The 10,000-nt window shown below is 41.0% G+C and overlaps 1 protein-coding gene across 3 annotated transcripts in view; it reads left to right on the forward strand.

Annotated features, from left to right (window-relative positions):
* Window positions 1-10,000, forward strand: part of LOC138047241 (uncharacterized) — a 109,640-nt gene that overhangs the window by 50,662 nt on the left and 48,978 nt on the right. For 2 of the 3 annotated variants that reach the window (XM_068894003.1, XM_068894005.1), the window contains 2 exons: window positions 1,878-2,159; window positions 3,132-3,622. In XM_068894003.1, the coding sequence (XP_068750104.1) occupies window positions 1,878-2,159; window positions 3,132-3,245 (396 nt within the window). In that variant the 3' untranslated portion in view covers window positions 3,246-3,622. Of the gene's footprint in view, window positions 1-1,877; window positions 2,160-3,131; window positions 3,623-10,000 lie in introns of those variants that run through there. The other variant, XM_068894004.1, reaches the window with a different exon arrangement.

A 10,000-nucleotide genomic window follows, 5' to 3' on the forward strand; every position in this document is an offset into this window, starting at 1 on the left:
ATCTTTGATTTGCTTGGTAATGCCATCTCCAAACAGAGAGTCAGTAAACTTGACTTTTTGAGCACACAAATGAGCATAATTTGAGGCTTCGATGCCTCCCAGAGTCTCTGAACCAATTCCCAGTTGGCTGATCCTAAGCAGCTCAACGAGTCTTCGGTTAGCTTCCATAGTTTGTCCAACAAAGCAGTGGTATCTATGTTGTCCTTGTCTTCAGAGCTCTTCAAGACAAGATCTGCTATTAAAGCTACATTTGTAGTTCCTTTAACCAACGCATTCTGAACTCGTTGCATTTTCACATCGCCTGTTCTGGCCTCAGCCAAAACTCGATCCCAAATAACCTGATTAACAGTTATTTTTGACAGGCCCGGACAGTTCTCAGGTCTGAGAATTTTCTGCAATGAATTTTTCTCATCTTCTTCTTCGGGCTTTTGCCGCATAATGGCCGTTACGTGAGAAGCCAAGATATCATTTATCTTCGGGCCTGTAGCTTCCTGCGCATTTGCCTTCTTCTCGAGGCTAGAAAGAATTTTGGTGGGACTAGAAGTAGAATTTCCTTCCTCTGCAGCTGACTCATCACCTCTTTTCCTTTTACTTGAAGGCTCTGCTTGGCCTGTAGCTGACTCGTCAGCCTTTTTCCCATCATTCCGATGCTTCTCAAAACCTCCGCTAGCTTTGTTAACGACAACCTGTTCTGATATATCTTTAGAAAGCTCACCTTCAGGCCAGTGAACGAGAGACATAATGTTATCATTCATCACCTTTAAATTCTCTACGAGCTTCTGAAAGCTGTTAATCATGCTCTCGGTAAGAACCGTAAAGTTCGCCTAAATGGATTCAGCAAACAACTCGACCACGTCAAGCAACTGGTTCTCTTCCACGTGAAATCTTTTGGCTGGTTCTCTCCGCTTAACCTCCTGACTAGGAACTTTGGTCTTCGACGAGCTCTGCTTAAATTAATCCGACTTTGTAAGTTGTAGCCCTTCGAGCTCATTTTCAGCATTCCTGTGATCTACGAGCACGTGTGTTGACGTTCCTTCGTCGCCCATTCCAAAATTAAGGAAGATTGCATAAGATAGCTCCACTACCACAGAAAGAAACACAGTACACAGTGAGTGCTAGAAGAAAAAGAAACTTAACTTCAAAAACATCAAAGAAACGCAGGCGACCGGCGACCATGAATCAAACGCATCAAGTGATTGGTACATACGAAGCGCATATCTCATGGAATCTCAGGTCACGTGACAGTGAGGTAGAATTCCGATTTACCTCCATACATAAAACGGGACAAATATTTTATCCACTTAAATATCTCGAAAAATCGCCCTTTTCTCGTGATACAAAAACGACACGTTTTTCTGGCAACAATTATATTTTGATAAAATAAAGAGCGGAGCTGGAACGCCAAGCGGAGCACCATAACTATAGGAACAGAACCACATGCATGCGTAGACAATTCTGTTTTCATGGTTAACTTTAACATGGCTAGAGGCGTGGATCGCTGATGCCTGCGCCCTACGATAAATACGACGACGACGCGCTACATGACGGCCGTACTCCAGCCACTAGAAGGTCGACCGATGCATGCTGCCTCGATGTTGGATATTTTGATATTTAACATCCATGCTATGGTCAATTGGCACCTGTCAAAACAAGGTATCTGCTGACCAGTATCACGTGACCATATCGCGGGCTCAGGTTCACATTTTATTTCAAGTTCGCCACTGCACAGTTACTGGTTTTCTATTGGATCGCAGGCTAGAGCCACGTTAACTTATTGTAGTCAGGAGCTCTGCTTTTAGGCTTAGCTAAATCTATATATTATTTTTCCTTGAAGGAGGGGTTTACTCTGAAGTCGCCTCGATTTTAATTCTTTTCAGATTAACGCCGTGAGCTCCGTGAGCATGACAAGCGTCATAGTATCAGGCATAACAGCGTTTCAATATATATGGACTGTGAATAGAGTACTGGCCGACAACCTATGGAGCACTTCTTTTGTCAATAAGGACGCAGCTCTTAAACTCACCGACCAGGAAAATACTGCGGTAGCAATAAGCTCCTTGGTTGCAATATTTTGCATCACTGAGGTTGCCCTTGCCGTTTGTGCTGCTTGGATAAGTGATTCTCTCTTCCAGCCCCCCCAAGAGAATCAAGTCAGTCAGGTATGTCAAGTAATATATCTTTTAGGGAAACGACAAATAACTTTCATACCATGGCATAAAAAATTCAGCCAGTTAGAATACAAGTAAAGCTTTGAATACCGATGGTATTACACCCAACTTTTCCATCACGCGTTGCGCGCGTTTCGCATTGATTGCGTTGGCCACTGTATTCACTATCAGTTAGTAATGGTAATTGCACCGAGTGGAGTACAATTCAGGGAGTAATCGGGCGAGTAATTTCAAAATCGGACGAGCGCAATAAACATAGGTAATACAATTGAAAAAATTACAAAAATTAAAATGTAATGACTTACAAAAAGAAATTACAACTAACTGAAAAGAACCATTACCCAAAATCTACGATTTGTGGTCATTACAGTCACTAACAAGACTGAAACAAAACAGAAGTACTCTAAAGAGTAACAAGGTCCCAAATCTGCTTTGTGCAATTTCCGGTCCAATTACTTATTAATAGTATTTATAACAAATTTCGAAATTAAAAACGTCTTTCAGAGACTTGTTTGAGTAAAAAAGTCAGTAGCGCTTGCTATTGCTATAAAACGGTCCCCATTGCGTACTTGTGGGCTTATAGCTAGCGCAGTGTTATTCCATAATTGGGTTGACATATTCCAGAACTACTAGAACGATAAAAACAGGAAACATTAAGAAGGAAGCCATTAAAGCGCACGTAATTGACGTGAGAGTCACGTGGGTATCCGATTACAGATATCCAATTAAAAAAAACCAGGTGATGGCGCGCCGATTACGCGACAAATAGGCGCGCGGAGAACCAATCGCGATCAAGAATTTTTCTATGGAAAAGATTTATCAATTAATTAATCAATCAATCATTCAAGTCGTCCGCCCGTTATATTTCACGGCCCTTTTTGTCCAGTTCAAATGCTAACCGTGATTGGCATGGCTCAATGTAAAGCTGTTGAAATATAATTTTCCTTTTAATTGAACTTTCAGGCAAGAAATGTGAATAACCAGTTTGGAGACGGACAAATCCCATGGTCGCCGGCCTATACGGCAGCTCAGCCGATGATTGTTAGTCCACCACCCAGCTACAATGCCCCTCAGTAGCTGTGTTGTTTGCTTTTTCACAGTTATTATGTTTAGCGTAATCTGTACTCCTATCGACAACGATACACGTCATCTCAGTGGTCAAGATGTTGTGGACTCACTCGGCAGCGCCTGGTGAGTCCAAAGCATTTTGACCAGTGATAACGCGTATTGTTCTCAATAAGAGTACAGACCACGCTAAACCACATTCGATTTGTTGAATTGAACATATCCAAATCTTTTTTTTGGCAACAAATGTAACTTAGCGATTTACCCCTTAGCACTGTTTCTCTAACGTTTTATTGTTCATCGCTACCAAAATAAACTTAATTGTTAGTAAAATTATCGCCATAAAAAGTGAGGCAATAACCAATAAAGAGCTGACGCATATTCTCAAAGTCCTAACACGTCTGTTCAACCCAGAAAACCATGAACTCTCTCTCCACCATTGTGTAATTGCAGGCCGCATCCTAGGCGAATGCAGATCAATATTACGCGATATCGACATATTCCACGTATTTCAGCGGGATACGATCACTGTGGTGTCAACAGTTATAGAGAATCTGTCATTTCTCACAGTTAATGAAGTTTCGAACCTCGCAGGTCGACTGTCAAAATATAAAATTTAAGCTTATGGGTATCGAACTACCAGACAAGTGCAGCCACGCAAACAGATCGACGACAACTGAGAAGAAGCTATGCTTCTGAGCGCGAGGGTCTGGATTTGAGCGCTAGAGTCTCATCTATTAGTAAAATTTATCAGTTGCAGACCTCGTTCTTAGGCATCTCTGTTAAAAACGACTTATTTCTATGCTTGCAGTTACAATTTTGAGCAATTAATTCTCAGCAATTAGCTAAGCACTCACTCATTTGAGGAAACGTTTCTCCCCTAGCTAGTGACGACAAGCCGTTATTGACATTTCTTACTCCCTGTAGAACTAAATTCAAGTTATGCATGAAGACAATATGACATATCCCAAGGGCTGGACCGGGAGCCTCCTTCTCTGTCCCCTCATTTTCTCTTGATAAACTGATTAACTAAAGGTGAATATTACAGAATGAGTGAGCAGGTGGTGGTAGAAGTCAATTTTGAAAATGGTTCATGCGCTTTCTCATAGGGTGAAAGTTCACAGTGATTCCAGAATGATTCAAGTCTAAACGTCAAACAAACCCTGAAAACTGTCGTTCTACGCAAGGAAGGCCAATTCGAGTAGCTAATACATCTGTGGAACTACGTCAAGCGAACTATATAAAAATGATTCACCTCTAGTGTATTCTTGTGCCTTTTGGAGTTTATTTTACAGTTTCGGGAAGTCCGTGTCCGTCACTCGTAACCATGGTGTTCGAGAAGCCGCTGTGGGGATGGGGTAAGTGTTGTAAATGAAATGACTGTACCTCATCGGGTGGAGTTAATTTGACCTCGAACCCAAGCTCCGTGTCCTGTGCGGTTATCAGTTGCTGTTAAATTCATCAGCTATCGTGGAATCAAAGCAGAAAATGCTCATTTCCAGCCAAGTGCGTGGGGATTTTTGACTACGAAACATTCACGGAGGTTCGCAAATGATGTGGCTTTAGCTTTACGTCAAAAATCTTGGCTGGGATGGATTTTCGAGTTGCAAACCGCCTCTGAGCTGACAACAGTCGAAATCGTAGTGTACAGCCTTGACTTCGTCTTAGAACATTGAAAACACGGACTTCCCGAAACTGTAAAATAAACTCCAAAAGGCACAAGAATACACCAGAGGTGAGTCATTTTTATTAATTTTATTGAATGAAAGTTAAATTGAGCATTTTTTAGGCTTCATAATCAACGGTATTTTATTTCCCATACAAAGTCTTATAACGCGTTTAAATTCTCAACAGCTGTCTGTAGTGACGCGAGCTTGGGCTGCCTATGTTTTCACCGATCGGAAGCTAGCTGCAGGAAGCGGCTGTAATTCGCAGGGTTTTATAATAGCCACGAGCAGTCTAAGGCGTTGAATTAAACGAGTGAGGTAAAGCATGGAATCAAAGTCTGCTTACAATAGCGGCCGTCCAACATGGCGACATCAAAAACTGGGTGACCCTATTGGGAGAATGGTGGAGTGGAGGAATTGCGGAATACACGGAATATTCTAAAATATGGAATACATGGAATATTCTAAAACACAGGAAAATATTAAATATTTTGAAACGCGGAATATACGGATTATTCTAAAACGAGGGATGAGAGGAAAGTCTTTTTAAAAAGGATATAAATGATACCCTTTCTGCCCGTGAGTAGTCTGGGTTTCCTCGCATTTCCTCGCAACAAAAGATATTAAATTGTGTTACAGAGAAGAGTTCACCCCTGGGTGATATGTTTCCCCGCTTCCGTTTTTGTGCCTCTCGGACTGTGCCTAAACATTGCAGGCGCACTTTCCCACACTCAGATAAGGAAAAATGGAGAATGACGATGGTAAGTGTCTCAATTGTCTTAGAAACATAATGTACGACATGTTATCGTTCTTTTGCAGGCTGATTTGCTAAGTCAGTGCCTTTTTGAAGATCTTTGTTACAAAACCTAATTCAAGTATCAAGTAAAGCTATGATCCTCGCAGTTATGGACGCAATTTTAGTGTTTCAGAATTATCCCTACATTCTGCGTTTCACAATATTCAATATTTTCCTTGTTCTAGAATATTCCACGTATTCCGTATTTTAGAATACTCCGTGTATTCCACGGTAGTAGCCAAAACGCGGGGCCAAGGCCGGGGCCGGGGTCTGGATCCATCACGCACTATTTATTGTTTATCTTTGTGTTAGAGAAGATAGCTATTTCTACTTCCTATTTTTTTGTACGCTGTTAACACGGAAATGAAACCCCACATCATTTGAAACAGCGTGTACGTGCACGAAGGCTAAAGAGAAGAAAGAGGAAAGGAAATACTAAATATGGTCATTACAAATTGCGCCTCGTTACGTGGAATGCCGAAGAAACATGGATTTATCTTTTACATTTGAAATTCGCAATAATCTACAATACTCGTCAAAAACCTTGAAACACTTGTGTCTGTTTCCTTTTCCCCAAGGTTGATTTGGGTATCACAGTGGTCTAAGTGCTTCAAAACACGCGTGGCTCAACATTGGGGAGAGAGAAGGCACATTTCAGGGGAAAAAACAGTGTGAAGTAGAAATCTCAGGAATTTTCCAGAAAATTCGAGAGAAACGGTGTCTGTTTCAACGATTTGTGACGAGTATTGTAGCTCATCAGGGGTTGGCCAAATCATCCCAAACAAATGTGGTAATATTATTTGTGTCCCTGCAGCAAAAAGAGTTCTCAGGCAACAGTATAGTCTTTATGCATGGAGCATGCAGCATAAATATTTATGAAGGCTCAATATACTCTCTCACTTTTTGTTTGCTGATAATTCGCTAATTATAAAGAGGAGGAGGCCTTATTAAGTTTGGGAGGTTACACAGCTAAACTGAAAAGTTCTTCTGACTTGTGAAAGTCAATTCATCGATGCCTTCTTTAGACAAACTTGTTTGCTGTAACATAAAATGCTGCAATAACATTTGCAAAGATTCCTTTATCCTATGGGCCACACTAGACATTTACCTCTTCATAACCCTTGTTTCTCTTCATGGACCCTCCTCTAAAACAAGTAATAAAACGAAACAGCCTCTTTTTGGCTGTATTTGTTTTCTCATGCAAAACAAAATGAAAATATATTCTTGGTTTCAAATTGCCAAATCTCACATCAAGACTAAATGTACCATTACAGCCATCCAAGCTTACATACCCTACAAAGAATTGCGAGTTAACATGACGAGAGACGATATAGCTAGTTTCATCAAAAGCAAATGCAATTGGCAATAGGCCATTTCTGAGTTGCTGTTTGTCTCTGTTTCGAAGTGAGTCTTGGTGCTCAGATATTGAAAGGAAAATTTGCGGTGAGAATTTTGTTTTTCATAAGAATGCACAACTCATTTCCATTTGAATGGTTGTGCACCAGTACTCGCTTTGAAACTGAGGCACGCAGCAACTCGGAAAAGGGGCTATTAGAAAAGCAAGTAAAAGTGACTTGTTTTAAGTAAAGGCTCGTGCCACATTCGCTGGAAAACGCCCTACAATGTTCCCCGGAGGGAAATATCGGGCGACTATATAGATCTCGGTCAGTATGTCGGATTTCTTTGTCGCCATGGCAACTCCTAGTTGTGTAGTTTCCTTCCAAACAATCTATTTTAAAAAAAGAAACAAAACAAATCCATTTAGTCTTTAAGCACAAGTGATGTTTTCTAAGTTCTCAAAATTGTACGAGCCGTAGACGAGTGCAATTTGAGAACTTTCACAACAATACGAGTGACCAAGACTCAGTGTCGCTTACTTCCCTTTCGTAAACGGTCGTTGCCATTTCTCAGAACGGTCGTTGCCACTTGAAACGGTCGATGCCATTTTTTAGCTCTGAATTACACTCATTAGGTCTAATAACACAAAAGGTTGCGGTTACTGGGAGTTAAGTCCAGCTGGTCATATGAGTTAGGGAGAGGGCTAAAATTCGAGTTCGTGTCTTGAAATTTTTGGACTCTTTTTTTCCTCCAGTTTTTCTTTTATAATTTTTTTTCCCTTTTTTGTCTTAATTTTTGTTAATATTTTGTCTCAGTTTGTTTCTTTTAATTTTCTTTGAAGTGAAGTGTGTAGTCGACCGTTATAAATGGCATCGACTGTTTCAAATGGCAACGACCGTTTACAAAAGGGAAATTTGCCTCGGCGTGATATGTGGGTTGAGATTGTTGGTTCTTTACTCTGCTCCGAGCGAAATTACAAGTTCAGCCTTAATTAAATCATCCGGAAAGCTTTTTACAAATCACAGTTCAATAACTTATCATCCTGGGCCAGTTGTTCAAAGACCGAGTTGGCGCAGTGGTGAGAGCACTCGCCTCCAGCCAATATGACCCGGGTTCGATTCCCAGACTCGGCGTCAAATGTGGGTTGAGTTTGTTGGTTCTCTACTCTCCACCGAGAGGTTTTTCTCCGGGTACTCCGGTTTTTCCCTCTCTTCAAAAACCAACATTTGACTTAATTTGCGTTAATTGTTAATTTCACTTTACAGTGTCCCCAAGTAGCGCTCCAGCACTAGAATGATTAGACACTTCGATAAAGTTCCTTTCCTTTCCTTTACTTCTCCTGCTTTCTCGTGCTCGTGCTTGTTCTTTCTTCCGCTGCTCGTGGCATTACCCTTTGTTTGTCACTGAGTTATACCGTAAAATTCTGGTTATAAGCCTCCCCCTGATTATGGGCCCATCTACTTGGAAAGAAAAATATATCATCCGGTTATAAGCCCCCCCCCCACCCCCCCGGATAATAGCCTCCCCTCTAGTTTTCCTTGTTTTCTTAATATTATGTACTCTTGCAGAACCCTGTACTACTTCAAACACAAAATTATGAAAGAAGACGGAATAATAACAACTGAGAGAATTAAGTGCAGGAAGTCTCGCCGCCGTGAACTAGAAATCAAGATATATAACAATGACAGCGAAGATGAACTCTGAGCCTCCGCTTTGTTGAGTTGCAGTTACCTTCACGTTGTTAAGTTTTGATTTTGTTCCTAAAATTGACAATAATTAGGCTTGAAGGTTTAATTAAAAATTAGTAAATTAAAAACCTATTTCAGTCAACACCGTTGTGGTTCATTTCAAAACCTTTTTTTGTTATTCCGCTCATAAGCCCACCCCCCACACGGATATAGGCCCCTTCGTTTATAAGCCCACCAAAAACGTCATACGAAGTTGTATAAGCCCAAGGCTTATAACCGGAATTTTAAGTATTTCGCCTGTTTTCTCTCGCTCTCCTTCACGTTGAGCATCAGTTACTCGTCGCCTGCCTTACCGGTTTATTTTCTCTCTCTCTCTCTCTTCTTTCATCGTTGTACGACATTTTAGGGAGTTTAAGAAATGACGACGGCTGCGGCAACGACAAGGTCAAAAAGCAGTAATATTATTGGTTAAAAGAGGGAAAAAAATGATCGTGCTGCACATACGCAGGCATTTTTGTGCATTTGTCTCTTGTACTCGACAAAACAACAACGCAAAATGACCAATTTTCAGGTTTTGACGACAACGTGGACAAACCACGGGGAATCTTTCCTTCTCCCTCTTTCCTTCAAATCCGTACGTACCAATCTGGTTATAGCATACTTCGCCCATATTGTACAACTTAAACAAAGTGGAAACATCGTGAATCACTTAGGATAGCTCCAACTCATAGTTTGAAGTGACGTTTTTGTCGCCGTAGCCGTCGTGGTTTTCACGTTACGTCAATGCCGCCATGTTGGTGGACGAAAACAAAAGATTAGCTCATTTTGTTCGTCCACCAGCAATTGTACATTTCAGCATTGTTATCTGTGTCTCTAGAGATTGGTTGCAAACCACCTATTAATGCAGTTAGCTGGCCATAAAACGTCTTGCTTAAAAACACTGGTTCCAGTCCACGCAACTTCATTACTACCCTTCTCACCCAGCGATCCAGCGCTACACGACACCAACAACATAATCTGGTGGGTGAATCGTGCATGGTGCCTTCGGACAGACAGGACCAGCGCTTTATTAACCAACATAGTCTTACACTGTGAACGAGCTTGTGAAACCATATTGACAATACATGAACATCAATGTGCAAGTGCGAATATCGTTGACAATAGCCTGAAAAATGTATATAGAAATGTAACTATCTACAGGAAATGTATTATATAGATAACCGTAGTCAAAAAATTTAAGTGCAAGGAGCAGTTGCATACGTGAAAAAATTCGCATAA

Source organism: Montipora capricornis, chromosome 4 (genome assembly GCF_036669925.1).
Source record: "Montipora capricornis isolate CH-2021 chromosome 4, ASM3666992v2, whole genome shotgun sequence".
NCBI classification, from domain to species: Eukaryota; Metazoa; Cnidaria; class Anthozoa; order Scleractinia; family Acroporidae; genus Montipora; species Montipora capricornis.